This window comes from Anser brachyrhynchus, assembly GCF_964034855.1.
Source record: "Anser brachyrhynchus genome assembly, chromosome: 12".
Lineage (NCBI taxonomy): Eukaryota > Metazoa > Chordata > Aves > Anseriformes > Anatidae > Anser > Anser brachyrhynchus.
This window is the reverse complement of record NC_137707.1, coordinates 13,360,553-13,379,649: the sequence shown is the minus strand read 5'-3', so window position 1 is coordinate 13,379,649 and position 19,097 is coordinate 13,360,553. Positions and strand designations below refer to the sequence as shown.

At 54.5% G+C, this 19,097-nt stretch overlaps 1 protein-coding gene across 1 annotated transcript in view; it reads left to right on the top strand.

The window, feature by feature from the left end:
• The first annotated feature begins 1,394 nt into the window (after positions 1-1,394).
• The window catches only part of GLG1 (golgi glycoprotein 1), a 70,788-nt gene continuing 53,085 nt past the window's right edge, over positions 1,395-19,097 (top strand). The window contains exon 1 of the mRNA XM_080553178.1: positions 1,395-1,736. Within this exon, the coding sequence (XP_080409304.1) occupies positions 1,410-1,736 (327 nt within the window). The 5' untranslated portion in view covers positions 1,395-1,409. The remainder of the gene's footprint in view (positions 1,737-19,097) is intronic.

Sequence of the window (19,097 nt, the reverse complement as noted above, 5' to 3'; positions counted from 1 at the left end):
CCCATTCTGCAGTGTTGGTATGCCACCAGAAAGCCACCGTGGAAAACCACTGTGGATGTTTGAGACCAGCCAGAGCAACGAGGTGGCTCCTGGTGCTGTGTCCAGTGCCTGTCCCTTATTAATTGGTCATTAAGAAACACGTCCCATGGCCGGGGGACTCACAGCTGCTGATTTGAGGTGTCCTGCTCCAGCTGGGACAGAAGGGCTCTGGTGCCTACGCAGACCCAGTGGCCCACTCCCTCTTGTCCTATCATTATCTACCCAAGTAAAGAGTCCCCTCTCCATCCTTTTTATAAAACCCCTTTAAGTACTGAAAGGCCTCGATGAGGTCTCCCCAGAGCCTCCTCTCCTCCAGGCTGAACATCCCCAGCTCCCTCAGCCTCATGTTGATGGCAGTCGGGCCTGTGATGGCACCTGGGGCCCACAACGGTGGCTGGGGACTTGAGGATGGCAGCTGAGGCCCGTGGTGGTGTTTGGGGCTGTGAAGACGGTTGGGGACCGTGGTGATGGTGGTGGGGTTTATGTTGGTGGCTGGGCCCTGTGAGGGTAGTTGGGGCTGTGAAGGTGACTGGGGCCCATGGTGATGGTTGCTGGGGATTCTTGAGGACTCTGGAACATGTCCAGAGCAGGGCTACAGAGCTGGGGAAGGGCCTGGGACACAAGTCCTGTGAGGAGCAGCTGAGGGCACTGGGGGTGTTTGGTCTGAAGCAGAGGAGGCTCAGGGGAGACCTTGTTGCTCTCTGCCTGAAAGGAAGGTGTGGGGAGCTGGGGGTCGGCCTCTTCTCACAGGTAACCAGTGATAGGAGCAGAGGGGATGGCCTCACGTTGTGCCGGGGGAGGCTCAGGTTGGAAATGAGGAGACATTTCTTCTCAGAAAGAGCGGTCAGGTGTTGGGACAGGTTGCCCAGGGAGGTGGGGGCGTCACCGTCCCTGGGGGTCTTCAAGGAAGAGGTTGGACCTGGTGCTTGAGGACATGGTTCAGTGGGTGATGGTGGTGGTAGGGGGGTGGTTGGACCAGGTGATCTTGGAGGGCTTTTCCAACCTTAGTGATTCAAGGATTCTACTTGGAGACATGGCTTATCCCTGGGGGTGTTCAAGGAGAGGCTGGACGTGGTGCTTGGGGACGTGGTTCAGTGGGTGACGGTGGTGGTAGGGGGCGGTTGGACCGGCGGGAGGGCTGGGGGAACCAGCGTCAGCGCTTCTGGGACGCTGCTGCCGGCACCCATCATGGCGGGCGGGGGGGGGGAAGGGTGGGCGCCGGGTGGGCGGGGCCAAGCTGACCCCCCCCGGGGGCGTGCCGCGCGGCGGTGACGTCACCGCGCCGCGTAGCCCACCCCGCGCGGGGGCGGGGCCGGTGCGTGCGGGGCGGGCCGGGCCGTGCGGGGCGCGCCGGCGGTGGCGGACCCAAGATGGCGCCGTGCGGACGTGTCCGGGGCCGCGGGCCGGGCCCCGCGCTCCTCCTGCTCGTGGCGCTGGCGGCGGCGGCGGCCGGGCCGGCCCCGGGGGCTCCCCCCGCGGCCGGAGGGGCCCTGCCGGGGCCGGGGGGAGCGGCGGCGGCGGTGGCGGCGGCGGCGGCGGGCGGCCCGCGGGGGCCCCGGAGCGGCGGCGGGGGCTCCGGCGGCGGGTGGAAGCTGTCGGAGGAGGCGGTGTGCCGCGAGGACGTGGTGCGGCTGTGCTCCAAGCACAGCTGGGCCAACAACCTGGCCGTGCTCGAGTGCCTGCAGGACGTCCGCGAGGTGAGGGCCCGGCGCGGCGGCCTCGGAGGAGGCGGCGAACAAAGAGCGGGGGGCTCCGGGGGGGCGGGGGGGGAGCGGGCAGCCGCCCCTCGGCACCGGCCGCGCGGCGGAGCCGGGCTGCGGGGATTAAATTAACTCCGAGGGGACCCCCGGCTGCGGGGCTGGGGCTGGGGGGGCGGGGGAGGCCGAGGGGGGGGCTTCAGGGGGCGCTGGGGGGGTCGCCGGAGCCCTCAGGGTTTCTCTGCGGTTCTCCAGGGGGGTCCCTGAGGGCCATCAGGGGGGCGCTGAGGGGTCCCGGGGGTCTCTGGGGGTCCCCACCCGCAGGCGGAGGTCCTGCACGGAGCGGGGTCCGTCACCTCTGCCCCCACGTCAGGGGGTGTAAGGGGGTCGTGGGTCGGGGCCGCTCTGCAGGGAGGCAGAGGAGCGGCCCCCCAGCATCGCTGCTGTCCCGGGGCGGTTTCTGGCCCCATTCACCACCCCGCTCCTCCGTGGCTCTGGTTGGGGTCGGAGGCTGTGGAGGGGTCGTTTTTGGTGAGCGGAGGATGGTGCCGCTGCCAAGTTTTTGGTTTCCCTTCTGTCAAGTCCGAGAACGTCAGGCCAGGTCTGTTTGAACACTCTTTTGAGCAAGCAGGGATGTGTTCGGGGGAAAAACTGCTCGTTTCTCACCCGTTATTTTGGAGACAGTAGATGGCAGCGACTTGATGGCTACTGTCGCTGAGGGGAGCCTCGAAGCGGGCAGCCGGTGATTATTACTGGCTTAAAATCCCCGAAGAACCTGGTTTTGGTTTTTAATCCAACTTCGGGTTGAATTTTGGACGTGCAAGGCACTGACAGCAAATATTCTGAACGAGCCCTGATGCCTGAGCCTACCAGGGTCACGAAGCGCTCGGGGTTTGCTGTAGGAGCACCTCGCCCCGTGCCGGTGCCTGCCGGGGGCTTCGGGGCCCTTTGCAGGGAGGCGCCGTCCCCGAGCCCCTCTCGGTGTCTGGGTTGCAGGAGGTGCCTCACGAGCGAGCCGCCTGCCAAAAGACGAGCCCTTGTTATTCCTTTCTTTCCAATTGTGTGGCTCCTCCCTTCTTTTTTTTTCCCCTCATGCTCCCAGTGCTTATTGGTTTTCAGCCATTTTAGTGCACAGGACCTCTCAGCGGTGCTGTTCACCAGCTCTCTGCTGGGATGGTTTGGCCGTTCTGCGGAGTTAAAGGGGCTCTGGGGGTGCCGGAGGGGTGCCTGGCGTCGTGCTTCGTTTCAGCAGGTAGGAGCCCGGGTCGGTGCTGTGCTTCTCGTGAAGGCTCCGCGCTCTCGGTGCTGTGCCTGCCTGTGGTTTTCCTTTTCCTCCGGGGGCGACGTCCCAGGCAGCGGTGGGACACCCCGGGGTGCTTTCGGGCTGAGGTTTCTCCCCAAAGGAGCCCCTGCTCGTAAATGTTGGGCTGCACGTGGGGTGGGACGGGCATCCCCTCAGGGTTTTCTTTGTGCCGGAGGCAGCAGCTGAGGAACCGAGTGGTATTTCAGCTGTTACTCGCGTCGGAAAAACTTCTCGTTCTTACCCAGGGCATGTGGCAGCTGGTGTGGGCAGCATCTGAAGTGTGGCGGTCCCGTCTGATGGGGGGGGGAGAGCGATGGCAAGCCGAAGTTTTTGGAGCCTGGTTAAAAAAAGTTGGGCTGTAGCAAAAGGCAGCAGCCTTCTTCATGGCTCTTCAGATGGTTTTGTTTTTCTTGTTGGAAAAGTTCCTCTGAAGTGGAGAAACTTCCAGTTTGGAACTGGGAGCAGTACTGAGAGCGTCACCTCCCCCCACCCCCCCCCTTAATAGCGTGATACGGAATAGCAAAGGTGCTCTAAAACCAGAGTAATCAGGGGAAGTAGCTTTGTGAAACCTTTGTTTACAGTTCACAGCCTGCAGATGAATGGGATGACTTGTTCTGGTGGCCTGTGTGAACGCCATGGGCGTGTGGCTCTGGTATCTGCCGCCTCGGGGCACGTCCTTCCCTTGTCTCTGCTGGCCGATCCTGAGATTCATGAGTTTCTGGTTGATGGGTTGCAGCGTGAATGCTGAGAGAAGCTGTATAACAGATAGGTACTTACCAAAAATAATAACCTAGAAACAAGGCAGAGCTGTCAAAAAACCCAAACGGTGCGTTTTAAAGTTCCGGCTCCGAGAGGTTACTTGTAGCCTGTCGATTTGAAGCATTCTTAACACAGGTAGTTAAGCACTGCGTATTTTTAAAATTCTTCCAAAAAAAACCCAACACCAAACATCAGACTGATTTCAAATACTTCTGCAAAGCCAAGGAAGTGCTAAAGGGGTGCAGCGCGGGACCTGCTGCGCTCCAGGTGGTTCAGCTGCCTGAAACCCAAGAACAGGGCTTCCCCTTGCTCTCCCTGCGTTCCTCTCCTGGCAGAGCAGTGCAAGGCTGCTCCTGACCCGCAGCATGGAGCGGTCTGAGCCTGCCAGCTTAAATGTCTTGGTAATCAGCAAATACAATCAGCATCGCACGTTCGGGTGAATTTTCTGGGTACGTTTTTCCTGTACTTCAAGTGCTTTGCGTGCCGGGTACGTTGCTGGTTGGAGTTACTTAAACGCTGCCGTCAGAGTTTTGTTTTCATCTGAGCAATTTCATGCTGAGACATGGAAAGAGTGGAAGAGGGGTGCTGTGTGCACTTGTTTTTCAAAATTGTGTTTTAAAGAGTGTTTTTCCAAGCGATTCCCGTTGCCAGCCTGCTTCTAGGGAGACTTCAGAGCCTGCCTGTCACTGAGCGTGAAGGCTGCAGCTGGGAGTTCTCCTTTACGAGCTGCGCATTAAGCTAATTTTCATGGTGGTTCTAGTAGAAATAAGGCCATGAAATATTAACATATTTGCCAGGTGAGTTTCTTTTCATGTTTAATAATGATTCGCATTTAAAGCGTGACCGAGTTGTTGATTTCTGAGGTAGAAAACATTAGCAGGTATGGAAATACCTTAGCCAGGGAAGCACTGTACTGGTTTATTAGCATAATTTTACTGTTGAGGCATCTTAGGTCTGATTAATCAGCGCGCTAACTCGGTGTCATGATTGTTGAGCATTGCACTTGTAAAAATATATATATATTTAAAGCGTTTGTGTGGGCTAGCAATAACAATGCACATCCACCGACGTAATTTTAATGTGGGAGAAGGCTAAATCATTTTTGTTGAGCTCAAAGGGTCGCGGTGGAGGTGGGACGAGCCCTCGGGGTTTGGGTCGCTTCATCCGGAGGGGATCGGCTTCTTTGGTAGCATCCTTATGGCAGGGACGGGGTAACTGGGCTGAAATGCTCTGCTTTTCGGGGAAAAACACGTCTCTTTTGGTGTTGGGGATGGGTTAAGGACAAGGGAGGCCAATCCTAAAGCTGTAAGGGTGGTTGTTTCCCTGCTACTTCAGGCTTGCTCTTTGGGGTTGCTCCGGCGGTGCCGACAGCAGGATCATCAGCTGCAGACATCAGCACACAACGGGATTGTTTTTAAGGTGGTGATCAGAAACCTGGAAAACGTACCTTAAGCCTTGCTGAGGGCTTCGCTTCCCCTGTCCCTATTTTCTAAGGGCTGTTGGACCTGGTGGTGGTTCAGAGCTACCCGTGCAGGGCGCGGGATCCAGGGACTCCCGCATCCTTAAGGGGAACAGGGATGGTTCTTTCCAGCAGCTGAAGTTGAGCTAATTTGAGAGACTGAATTAATTACAGGACCAGAGCTGGATGCTAGATGCTGTATGAGGGGAAGCCCCTGTCCCCGTACTGGGAATCTCCAGGTAGCATTCTGCCTCCAGCTGGACTTGACGAAGAATTTCTGGTGGTTTGTGGTGGCTGCAAGTTGATTTGGACCTTCGGGATGGTTCCTCCTCCTCCCAAAATCTGTGCAGGGGAGATGGATCCTCCAAAGGCGAAAGAAGGGAGCAGTTTGGCCCGGGAGGAGGGGATCAGGAAGGGTAAGGTTTGGAAAAACAATGAGCACCAGCAAAAGAAAATGATGGTGAGGCTGGAACACTGCAGCTTTCCTCCTGGGCTGGCTCCTTAACCACAAGGAGCCACGGTTCTGTTCTGTGGTCCCAATCTTTCCACGTGCCCAGGTACTACAAGCCCGAGTTACTCCAGGCTTTTATGGTCACGTCTTCCAGTGAAACCCTAAACACACTTCAGCGGTCTTGTTTGTGATGGGGATGCCTTCGGCATCTGCCCTTGGCTTCCCGTGGGGCGCAGCGGTCCTTGCGAGCCCGGCGTGGGCTGGCTCTGATCCCCGAGCAGCCGCGTGGCTCCTCGCCCTTTTTACGCCGCCACGTGTCCCCACCACGGTGGGTGTTCTGGTCTCGGGGCTGGCTCGGGTCCTGCGCTTTGCTCACGAGTTGGTTTGTCCTGGGATGTTTGGTTTAATAAACGGGATTATCTTACCAGCCTCTGTCCTCCAGGGAGCTGGTGTTTCTGGCCTGCCGCAGCCCTGAGTATCGGGGACGTACGGAAGGAGAAATGGAGCAGGCAGAGGATCTGAAGGCAGCGTGCCTCCGAGCATGGGCTGAGTGAGCCGTGCCATGGTCTGGTGACGGAGGTGACAATCTCAGCCCGCTAGGCGGTGTGTGGCAGATCCGAGGCTCGGTGGTGGCAGTAGGGCCGGGTACGGGTGGTTTTCCCCCCAGCTAACAGCCCCTTCTGCTTGAGGACGTCACGTTTGGAACCGGAAGGTTTGAAGGAAGAGTTTCTGGGCAAGCTGTGTGCCGTGTTTCTGGTATGGGGATGCTGTCCAGATGTTTGTTCTCGATGGAGCAGCTTCCCAGCACGTGAGCACCGCTTTCTCGGTGGGCCTCCGCTTGTCTCGGTCTGTTGGAAAGTGTGTGCTTGCTTCTGAAAAAGCCTTGCAGGTATTCTTCCTGATTAAAAAAAGGGAAAGAATTGGATGGATAAAAGGTCTAGGTAATTACCTTTTCATTTTAAATCTTGCTTCAGAATAACTTTTTCATCTTCTAATTTAGTTTTAAGCTCTGTGAAGTTGGTTGCTATGGCACTTAAAAAAATAATCAGGTCTGCTGGCTGCTGGCTTTGTCATCGCGGGGTCCTCTCAGTTTCTGGGTGTTTGGTTCGCGGTACCCGTGGCGCTGGGTAGGGTCAGGAGCAGAGATCTCTCTTCCCCAGGCACCAGCTTGTGGGGTTTAAGACTACTGGTAGGCATCCAGTGCCTCTTCGTCAGGTAGCACAGGGACAAATGCACGTTAATCGTGCCGACACCAGGACAGGGATGTTTGTTTGCTGCAGTTCTTTTGGGCAAAGACACAAACGAAATATTAAGAACAACTGAAGTGACAAAAAGGTAGGATTTGATATACTGAGCGTCGCTCTACGTGCCCGCAGTGCTTTCAGCTATTGCGGTTACACGAATGGTGCATGTCTGTGAAACACTTCTCATAATTCTTTGATTTGGGGAGATCGGGTCCCTCCCGGAGATGGCAGCCGGCTCCGTTGGTACCACTGAGCGCTGAGCTTACACCGGGGAGGTGAACATCCACAACGGCTATTGCAGCCCTGCCATGCGGAATTACTCAGGCAAATGTGCTGGGTTCTGTTTTAAAACAAAATGCCTAACCCACCCCAAATACCTGTCTGTAATCTGGTGCTAGATCTGTTGGGTTTTAACGGGAGACTTCACTGGTCTTCCTCGTGCTCAGTAGTTTGATAATTGAGACTTTTCTAGACTGTCCTGTCGGTGCCTGGTAAAACGCTTTCCACCAAGCGAGCGGCAAAGCAAGCTCAGCAGAGCGTGCCTTCTCTGAAGGGATGAAGTAATTGCCCTACAAAAAACTTGTGGTGGAATTAAAAAGAAAAAAGAAGAGCTGCCCGGCTCGTAAACTTTGTGTAACGGTCCAGGCTTGACTTGAGCTGAGTCAACTTCCATCGTATGGGTCTCTGGCTGAGTTGAAGTAACATCTGGAAGAAGCTTCAAGTAAGTTATTGTTATCAGTTTGGTTTCTGTCCCTGTGTGTGGCCTGTCCTTTATACCTGTGGGTCTAAAGGAGTGGATGGTGGTGCAATCCTTGTATTGTAGGATTTGGACAGGCCGGTTGTGACCTGGAGCCCGCTGCTGCGAGTAAGCGCAGGCAGAGCTGTTGGCCAGGAGTCGTGCTTGGCAAGCGTTCTCTGCTGCTCCTCACGTAACCCTAGGGGTGCCCCCTTGTTTTTCTGGCTGTCAGTTCAGAATCAGTGCCACAAGCACTGTGCTCGTGGTGTTTGGGTGTTTGAGACACGTGCTGGGTGGCAGGCTGGGTCTGCTGCCACTGCACAGCTGCTGGCCCTCGTGGCACCAGCCGGACCTCGCCGAAGCCTCGGGAGCTGAGGCACAAGCACCAGGTACGCTGGCACAGCCTTTCGTGCTGCCAGCCTTCCGGACGAAGGCTCAGTCTCCTGTCTGTCATGGCTAGCATCGTTAAAGAAGCACGGAGAAGTCTCCGATTTCCAGTTCATGGCTGGTGACTGGAGCCGCGCTCCTAACGAGTCAAGTGGAGCACCGCGCGGGGAAAGCTCGTCCGTTGGTGTGGGGCAGGGGAAACTCACCGTGCTGTAGTGCGGTCACAATGGGAGGTGTCTTGTGGGAACCTTAATAAATAATCCATTTTTTCTGCTTTAAACATGGATTTTCTGCAAGTGCCTGCTTTTCAGGCAGGGATTCAGCGGGATTTCAGGTCAGCGCTTACCAGAGGGAAACACGGTTAGGTGATGCTCGGTGGCAGTTGTGGCTGGAGAACAGCTGCTTGAGTCCCTGTCTGCAGCAGGAATCGAAGGTCTTGTGGAAGTGGCGACATGGCTTATTTCTCAGCTTCCAGGCAGCCATCTTCACTCGTGTTGTTTATACTTAGCCAGATCGAGTTGTTGCTTAAAGCAGAAGAAGCCAAAACACTGATTTATGGCACGGGTCCTCCCCACGTTCTGCGATGTGAGCAAGGACGGCGTTGGGCCTGTCTGAAGAAATCCCAACACAGCATCAGACAGAAGTGTGGTGTGAGGCTTTTCCCTTTTCCCCCCATGATGAGCCATCACCAGAAATCCTCCCGTCCCAGCCCACAGCAGTGCGTGGTATCCTCGACTAGCGTCGCGTCTGTTCTGGCTCGGGCAGGACCGAGGCTTGGGCTGTCCACATCAAACCCAATTCACGTGCTCTGAGGCTGCGTCGTTTCTCTGAGCAGCTCCCAGGTGAGACCCGCATAGGGAAGAAAAGCGTGCAACAAGCCCCAGGGCTTTGGCTCCCAGCCCTCCCCCAGGCATTTGGGAACTCTTCCAGCGTCCCATGGCAGAAAGCTGTAGTCTGAGCTCCTTCTGTTGGGGGGAGAGCTGGTGTAACTGAAACTCTTCTTGTGTGGCAGCTCTTCCCAAATACTTCCCTCCCTTGAGGCATCCCAGTGAAGTCCATCGTGATGTTGTGATGCCTTTAAAGGTTGTTTAACAAATGTTGTCTTGTACCAACCCGAGGGTTCACAGGTTGAATACTTGCAGAAGATGATTTCTGAAAACCTTATGAGAATGCTGGAGAGCTCTGCCTGCCTTCATGGTGCTACAGGAGCAGCAAACCTGGATTTCTCTTTCAGAGGAACTGGTGTGCTGTCTGAAGTGGCCCAGGACATGGAGATGAGTGAAGTCCTTCCTGTGGCTTACGGTTGGGAAACGGGGATAACTCCGGATAACGCGGCAGCGCGCTGTTGCTGTCCTGAAGTGCTCCTTGTTCTGCAGGGAGCTGGGCTAGGTCTGTGACCTTGGTGCTCTGCCTCACTGGGCCACTGCTTTGGGGCTGGGATGTGAGGAGGTCAGAGATTTGCCTTAACAAACAAAAACTCGCCTCTGTGAATGTAATCCTGAGCCATCCAAGCAGAATAGTAAAAAGGAAGACCTTAAAATCAAGGGAAGAGAGTGACCCACAGCCCTTAGATACTCACGTGGCTGAGATCCTCTCTGTAACCTCGAAACGTTAGTGTTTCAAGTTTAAGGCAGAGTATTTCATACGCTTTGATTGCTCTGTTCTTAAATTGGGCCAGAAGAGCCTTTCCGAACTGAACTTTTGTTCTCAGGAAGCACTTAAAAATAAACCCGAGGAGCCAGCCTGATATTGCAGTGCGCTACCTTGGGAGCCGCGCTGCTGGAAGCACTTCTGAGCAGCCCTTCTGGGGCTTGGCATGGCTTTCCTTCAGCTCTTTGCTCGCCTGGTGCACGCTGTCATAGCATTAAAAGCCATAAAATGAGATGAGGCAGGAGGTCATCTCTGAAAGGTGGTGAAGCGATGGCTCGGCTCTAGGAACACTGCCCACGGGTGACGTTTGGGCAGCGGGTGGAGAGCTGCTCGCTGCTGCACCTGCCGAGCTCCGTGCTTTGTTGTGCCCTGAGCAACGCCGCATCGACGTGGATCCCAGCCGCCGGTAATGCTGCTTTGGGTGTGCTTTGCGCAGGCGCAAACCCAGGGCTTTCACAGCGAGCTTCCTTCTGTGTATGCTGCTAACCCCGAGTCACCTGGAGAAGCGAGCTCGGCTGTTCCCCTGCTGCTCCTGCCTCTCTGGAAAGCGTTGGGGAGAGGGATGGTGCCGAGGGTCCCCTCCTCTCCACTTCATGGCCATGCTCAACAGCAAAGGTGGATGCTCTTCTTTTTCCTTTAGCGTGGAATTTGTTGTATTTGTTGTTTTTCACGTGTCAAACCAAGGCCACGCTAGCCAAATCCTAACTGAGTCTTTCCAAGGCACAGGAGCTGTTCCTCCAGCCTGGTCTCGTGCAGAAAGCTCTCGTTTTCCTAGAAGCAGGTTGTAACGCTCCACGGAGCGAGGTAGCCTTTGGTGCTGATAAAAGTCACGGACTTGGCCTGATGACATGAGCACGGTAGCTGGAAGGAGCGGCTGATTTTGTAGAAAAGCAAATAGGAGGCTCCTGTTAGAACCTTTTAGTGCCTGGATTGCGTGGCACATTGCTGGGATTTTGGCCACGGGAGTATTTATCTTCAAGTCTTAATGGTTTTGGCTGGATGACAAAGCGTTAGATTCCTTCTTGCCCTGGAAGAGGTGTAGGATCAGTTGAGTCTTCCAGAAGAGCAGGAGGTTGGGAAGGCTTTCCATCGTGCCGCCACCGAAATGAAGAGTTCCCTTTGTCTGTAGCCTCTCAGTTTCCCTCTTACTGAGGGAAACACGGCTAAAAGTTGTTGGAATAGCCCTTGCTCCCTGGAGAGATGCCCGTGGAGCGGAGGGGAGGCCTGCCCTGCCAGTCATGCTTGCGCTTGAATAGCCTGACATACCCCAAATTATTTCCTGTTATCAAGGGCTGTGTTTTTTTTAAGGTGTTTAATTTTTACAAAACCAATTAGTGAACCTAAGCCGAAATTTTCTGAGCTGTGCAGCGAATTGCAAGTAATTTAAAGAGAGCCCCCAGTTGGATTGGGGACTAAATCGCTGTGGGATTTCCCTTCTCCCATGAGGGGAAACAGCTCTAGCTTGGATTTCTTTATCAGCATTATCTTTTTTTTTTGAGAGAGACTGTGGGGGTAAAACACCACGTGTCCAGCGTGGCTTTCAGGTTCCAGATGTAGCTCTTACACCCTAAGATTTACGGCACTCGATTCACCTCATTCATTCTCAAATCGTTTGCTTACAGCCCCACTCTCTGTTCCTAATGCTGCCTTTTGAAGGAGGGGTTGTCTTGGGAATGTGTCCGGCCGTTCAGGACTAGGAGTGCGCACCCCGTGTGATCGAAAGCTTGGTTTGTGCTCTTTTAACGCAGTGATAACGGTAATGGGGTGGGCTAACTACGCACATTCTTAGGCTTTTTCTTTCTGAACTGGGCGCTTTGTCTCGTGGCAGGCAGCAAACATGATCACAAGGTTGTGATTTACCTTCCCTGGGGATTTCTGTGCTTCTCCAAAAGCCCTGTTTGTAAGGCCAGCCTTCCCTTGAGGTGTGCGTGCCGTGGCCAGCCCTGGCTGTGTAGCTCTTGTCCCAGTTTTGTGCCGTCTCGGAGACACATTAAAACTTCAGCAGAGCACTAGGATGAGAGCATTCCCTGGAAAGCCGTGTCGTGCTCTGGGGAAGGACAGAATCGCCTTGGGAAGGCAGCTTCAGCAGCCCAGCTCAGAGCTGATGGGTGAGAACTGGGGAGAGATGTTGTGTTAACATTCGGGGGTAGAACTGAGGCACGATCTGCTTATGGCTTTCAGCACCGCATACAATTAACACGAATCAGGGCACATTTGGGGTCTAGGCAACTGATTCGACTCACGGAAACTAATTAAATTTAGGAGCAATAAGCTTCTAATGGCTGCTGGCCCCTCCTGCTTCGCCCTCTGGATGTTGCCGTCCTCGGACAGACCGAGCTCTGAGCCGAGGCCCCCAGAGCTGGCGGCCGAAGTCGGGGAGAGGAATTGGTTCGGCTCCATTTGGATCGACGGGACGGACGTGGTGAAGCCCTGGTGCAGGACGAGATGTCCCTCCTGGGGGCTGCCTGGAGGGGGTGGGCGCTCTGCACCTGTGGCACGCGGCTGCGTAAATGAATTCAGATTAGATGACTGGGGAGGCTAATGGAAAGCGTGCTTTAATGAACCCCGGCTAATTACTCTATTAAGTTCTTGATCAATACACAGGAGAGACCTCAAACTACTCGCAAATTTATTTTTTTTAAATCTGCTATATATATTTTAAATTTTCTGCATATAATCAAAACAACTAGAGATGCCTGGTCTGTAGAACTCCGGTTTGCCGGGGCTTTATGTATTTGGAGGCCATCAGTACTTGAAGCTGAAGCCTTAAACACTCCCAAAAACATGAACTGTGAAAGTTTTAGGGGAAACGCAGATGAAGGAATGGGTTTGAGAGGTCTGAGAATTGTAGGGACTGTGAATTTTTGAATGATCTGTTATAAATATCTGAATATTGGAATAATCTGTTATATTGAAATCTGTTTTGTGCTGTAGGCTTGGAACCTGCTTCATGTTCCTGATGTAGGCTGAAAAGGCAGAAGGTGTGTGGCTTCCGAACAGAGGGAAGAGTGCCTGGAAATATTTGCATGCGTGTATGTTGTTGAAGTGACCCGTAGCAGAGCCATCGCTGGCGGTATCTCAAACTTGGTTTTCTCCATTTTCCTGCGCGTGAATTCCATGGGACTCGGTTGGTGTTGGTTAACGCCAGGCAGGCAGCCTTGCCCTGTGGGGACAGTGCCCCGTGGTTACATGGGTTCCTGTTAAGGAAGTTGGGACACGCCGAGGCTCTTCCCACCGAGCTAATCAGGCAGGCGCTGTTACGGGCTCGCTGTTCGCGCCTCCCCACGTGTGCGTGGACGCGGGATCGGGGAGGATAACCCAGCAGCAGCAGCGCCTCTTCGGGTTTTATTGCACGAGTTCCTCGTGGTGCTCAGCGCTGCTCCTGCTGCATGTGCTCAGCCCCTTGCAGCCCCAGGTCTCGGCCGGTGGCGGTGCTGGTGACAGCAGACGATGCAGGCACGCTGAGGCTTTGGGCACTGCTCCGAGGCTTCCCCCTTCCCGTGCTTCGAATGGTGGCACGGGGTTTTGGGAAGAAGCATGTTTCTTATTTAAAGAAGTGGTGGCATTAAGAGGAGCACTCTGTAAACAGGCACTGGGTTGTGCTGGCTTAGAAACGGCCACGAGCACCCAGGTCTTGCTGAAGATCCCAAACCCTCGCTGGGTCCCACTGGATTCAGCAACTGATCACTGACCAAAGAGATCCCGAGCCCCTGAGCTTTTCAGAATTGAGCCTGGCAGGCGGTTAGAGGTACGAACAGCCTTAAAGCTCTCTTGTTAGACCCCAAACATGTTCGTGAGCTTGGAAGAAGCCTGCAGAGATGTCACCTGAAGCCAGCACGGTGAGGGAGCAGAGCACGGCTGGGTCCTGGACTTCTGCAGGGAGTTGGGGGAGACTGGGGGGGCAGAATCCCCCTCGCCCCCTCTGGCGGATAACCTAACCGCCCTGCTGAAAACCACGAGCTCCTCATCTTCCACTTAGCGTTGTTGCTTTTGTGCCTGACTCATCTGCTTCGTTTCATGGTTTAAAAGAAAAAAAATTCCCCGTTATAATTCCCCGTTATGTCAGCAAGAGGCTGTCCGAGCGTGGCTGGAGGTGAAACAACCCACCCGCAGGTCGAGGCGCTGGGTGATACCGACAGGTGAAACGCTCCCACTGCTGGTGGGTGTGCAAGGACAAGACCCAGCCTGAGCAGGGTCCAGTGGGAGACTGCTTTTATTCTTTTAATATGGAAAGCTAATAAATAATCCTCCTGCAGTTATCGCTCCTGTGCTCGCACGAGGCATGCCTGGCCCCGCGGCCACTTTGGGAAATGACCGCAGCAGCGAAGGGAGCGGTCCCTTGTCATCTCCCCGTTGATCTGCGACAAAAACGTGGGCATCGAGTTTGGACAGGTCTTCGCAACCACTGAGGCTTTCTGGTCAGTGCCCTTCTCACCCAGACCCTGTGCTGAAGGAGGAGTCCCTGCTGGGCTGGGCAGCGTTATTAAAGGCTTGAAATGTGCTGCAAAAACCCTTTGGGAAGAGGCAAAGCCCGTCTGTGGTTTCAGTGGATGCCTGGCGAGGGTCCTGCTGCATGCTCTGCTGGCAGCCCAGCGAATGTGGGGAAAAGGCCGTGGCCCTTTGGCCTTTGTAGGAGCAAAAGCGATGAGTTATTTTGCAGTAACAGCACAGGATTTTCATCATTCACTGCTTAATTTTGTGTAATTCCCTGGCCGATAACATAATTGAATTTTGAGCTTTCCCTCGGCCTCTTGGGTGCCTGAAACCAAAGCAGGTTGTCCCGCGACGGGTCGGCTCCTGGCGTTAAATCCATCGCTGCAGGCGGTACTGAAGAGGTGGTGGCACAGCTGGCGGTCCCCAGCCCTGGGGTATCAGCGGCTGTGCTCAGAAACCTGCTTAATTAGGTGCTAAATTCGGATGTGCGGGCATGTTGCTGTGCCAGGCTGGGTGCAAGTGGTTCACAGCCATGGCTGGGTGAAATCGAGGAACTTCGCAGCCGGCTGAGCAAAGTACTGCTCTTGGTCTTGCCACAGCTTCGCCTTCTGTGGGGCTATTTTGGGCCAAACTCTAGGTGATCTGGCTCATTCGATGAAATATATTTGCATGCCGTTTGTCCTCTGCTCCTGCAGGTTTACGAGGAGCCTGCTGTGGCACGGCTCGCTGCCCTGCGGGCTAGTGGCTGAATGGGGATGGCCCCAAACCTTCAGCTTCTGGACCCTAAATCTGGTTCAGCTGCAGCTCCTGGAACTCGTCGTGGCACCCAACGTGCCCGCCCGGGGCTGGAGACCCCTGGGGTGGCTGAAGGGGGCGAGGGCGCTCGCTTCGTGGAGGATCTGGTGTAGCCGTGGAGAGCCGCGTGGAGCTCAGCATCTGCGATGCGTCGAGCCTGTTGGCCTCTGGCTCTGCAATAACAACAGAAATTAAAAATACAATAAATAAGGCCCAGCCTCGTAATACCGTTGCTCTCTGCTTTTTGATCGGTGTGGTTATTTTCTAATAACTCCAAGCAATCAATCTTGGAGGCTCTGGATAAAATAAAAAATCTCCAAAAGCTGCGCTGCCTGCGATGCTTGTGGGTGAGGGAGAGCAGCACTAAATGAGGTTTATTAGGCTTGGCAACGTCAGGCCCCAAAACGTGAGCTGATGGGGCCTCTGATTCATGCGCAGCTCCCCAAGTATTTCGGTGTGTGAGGCAGCTCGAGGGGAGGGGACGTTGCAAGCTGTGCTTCCAGGTGCCTGAATTGCCCCGATGCCTTTTTTCCTTAATCCTGGTGCTGCCAGTGAGTGGGATGGGCCCGTTTAGGCTCCCTCTTCGTTATTTCCCCCACCTGGTGTGGCTCAGGTGGGCTTCTTTGCTTTGCAGGTCTCGGAGCTGGTGTGTCCCCAGGTGGATGCTCCCGGCAGCAGGGCCAGCTCCGGGGCTCCTCGCTGACCACGGATGCTGATGGAGGCCCCACGGGATGAGGAACGCTTCCCTGTCCTCCCCAGCCCCAACGGGAAGGCTGTCTGCTGTAATTTCCTGCTGACCTGTTCCTAATTAGCATGCAAATTAACTGCTCGGTGCTGGAGATTGGGCGTGCAGCAGGCTGGGAAATCCCCGGCATCTGTTGCAGCTCCAGCCCGCCCGCCTTGCCCCTGCTGCTGCGGGATGTCACCAGGCGGGGTAATTCCCCCGCCACCAAACAGCTCCTTCCTGCGCTTACAAAGGGCCATTTTTGTGGTGGGATTGGGTCGCTTCTTGCCTCTTCCAGGGGGTCGTTTGGGGTGTTGCAGGCTCACGAAGCTGCTGTTGGAGGTTCCCCGGCGGGCTGCGCTCTTCGGGGGCTTTGCAGTGGTTTGGGAAGGGACTTGGGTCTTCAGAGCAGTTTTGGGGGTGCCAGTGAGGTGAGGACATTAGTGTAGTTTCCAGTGCTTGTCATCACTTAAAGTTTAGCTTTTCATTAAATGCTGATACACGTGTATTTAGAAAGATGCTTTGCTCAACAAGCAGAGAGTTAATTCAGCAAAGGTACGGTCAGAGAGCGGGGCTGTGCCTTTGTCCTCGAGGCATCCCCTTATCCATCATCACTTGACATCTTACTTTTCCTCTTCAGCATCCCTGTGCCCCCATCCCCTACCCCAAGGACAGCAGTGGTTGATCGAGTAACATTGTCACAAGCTGCTTAAGGTTCAATAAAACCCCGCTTGATTTTGGGGTCACAGCTTGTTTCTGGTGCCGGCAACTCAGAGAGGTTTTCTATGCAACCTGAGCAAATTTAGAATGGAAGGGATGAGGCAAGTAGATGCTCAAAAGCCCGTTTTTCCTCAAACAGCTGACGTTTGTTAGTTTTGTGGAGTTTGCTGTTAGTTTGAGCCGGTTTGGTTGCGGGCAGCACTGCTTCCTTGCATATTCGTTGTAGGAGCCTGAGGATAAGGGAAGACTTCTGAAAAGCCAGCATGAGTGGCTCTTAAACGCAGGAGAATTGTTGCAGGCTGTGCTTTGCTTTTTGAGCAGGTGGAAATCTCCCTTACAAGAATTAAACAAGAATTAAGGCACCTTGCTGCTGGCTGCATGCCGCTGCGCAGAGCCCCAAAGCCGCGCGCCTCCCCTGCCTCCCTGCAGGACGGCACAAAGCCTCGCTCTGCTAATCCTATCCCGCTGAAACTTTAAAGAGAAGACGGGGGAGAAGGATCAAGCCTTCAGCTCAGATAATTGACGGATTAACTCCCCTTTCCCTTATCTCCAAGGGCAGTGAGAGCCGGCTGCTGGCTGAGCCCCACCTGGCTTCCCAAGACCTCGCTGGTTCCGCTGAGGCTTCCCACGGCACCTCGCAGAGATGCCTGGCTGGGTGTTTTACGGGGTGTCCTAGTGCAAAAAGACTTATTGCCTCACTGGGGGTCAGGTCCACGTGGTGGTCTGTTCTGCTTTTAAAGCGGTGCGGAGGGAAATGGGGTCCCCCAGGCGTCCCATGCCACCCTGGGGAATTGCTGCCTCCGCTTCCGGAGGGGGATCGAGCAGCAGGGGAACTTGCTGGGCTGAGAAGAGCGGGGTTGGTGCCTGTCCCCCGAGGCCGGACAGATGTCCTTGCACCTTCCTGCAGAGCAAACCACAGCGAGTGGGTTTTGCAGAAGCGGTTTTTGTTTGGGTAGCTGCAGAGCTCCCATCCGCCTGCTGCCAGGGGCTGTGCTTGGTGCGATCCTCACTCGGCTCGTCCTTCAGCAGCGGGGATCAGCCAAGGATGGCTCGCTGGAAAGCGTGAGATAGGGATTTATGCTTTAATAAGGCACTTTCTTCCCCGTGGAACAGCTTGGGTTTCTGGAGGCTGTGGTCTTTGAGCAGCTGGTTGCTTGAGGACACAGACTTGTCACCTGGAGAGCAGTGCTCGCACTCCGAGAAGCGGCTTTGCGAGTTGAAATGGGCAGAAGCCTTATTTGTCTACAATTATTACTTGCAAATGTGTGAACCTGTGGGAAACTACTGCGCTAGTGCTTGTGGTGACACGCCGGGGAGCTTAGTCAGAGCAAAATAACCTCCTCGAAGCAGGTCGGGTTTGGCGCGGGGGCTCTTGTGGTTGCTGCATGCCTCCAGCAACGCCGTGCTGGCCTGCAGAGCGCTAGGACTGCAAGCTGTGGGCTCTACGTACAGCTACCAGTGTCGCTGGTAAGGAACAAATTACTATTTTTGCCTGTAGCTTTTGGTTTTGAGAACCACAGTACGTCTTAGCACAGGAAGATGTGTTGGTGAAGGCTTCAGAATAAGGCCTGAAACTTCCTGAGATTAATCTGTAACTCACTACCTTTTTTCATCCGGTTTGCCTGCGGAATTGGCTGCTGCTCTGCCACAGCAGAATGATATTTATATATATTTATATATATTTATGTACGTGTCCATTTATTTATACGGGAGCAGGGCAGTGGCAGCTCAGGTTGTCCCATGTCACCTTCACCACCAGCGGCTGCTGTGAGCAGCTTCGCATCTGGAAAGCAGCAAATGAGCGGCTCCCCCACCCCCAGAGGTTCTTGAGAAGCAGGGAGGGCGATTTTTATGGGTTTTGGGTTTATTCTTTGCTTGCACAGTCAACGGGTGCAGCTCATCATTCACCGGCTGTTCATTGTTGTAAAACTGCAGCTTGGGCTTTGATAAGCTTCGCCTGAATCACTTTGTTTAAACGCACCCAAAAGGACCCCAAAAGCCTCATTCCGTGGGATCTTGTCATCTTGGCCTCTCAGTGTCAAGGCTAGTTTGTTAATTTGGTAGATTATCAGTTAGAAAAATATCCTCAGGTGCCTTGGGTTGCCCCAGGGAATCTGGTAGATGCTACGTTACAGCTCCGGATGTAAACCTGAATTTACTGAATGCAATTTTGGGGGTTTCGGGAAGCCTGAAAATGCTGGTTTTTGGAATGCTTGCTCTGTGTGCGACAAAGTGAAAAATGCCGGAATGTGGCAGTTCTTAACTTGCTCTTAGGCTTTTCTGTCGCTGCCTCTTGTTTCCGAGGGCACGCAGGATGGAGCTAACGTGGTGCAGTGCACCCAGATTGCTGGAGCCAAGAGCCACGAGCTGCTCGTGCTGGTCCTGAGCCTGGCACTCGCCACGAGCTGTGTTACTGCAAAATGCAGCTGGTGGTGGTGCACCAACAGAGAAAAGACCTGGCTCTCACCACACAGGGCAGCATCTCTTCCTTCCTGCAATACCTGAGCTCAAACACAGTTGATAAAAATCCCTGTACGATGGCTTTCTATTTATTGGGGGGAAACCCCGATGGTTGCATCTCAATGCCAAATAATCGCTGGAGAAATCGCGCTCTTGGGTTTCTTCTCCATCTGCTTCTGTTTTTCAGATGCCTCAAACTCTGCTCGTGTCACACTTGGGCTCGTACCCAAACGGTGCCC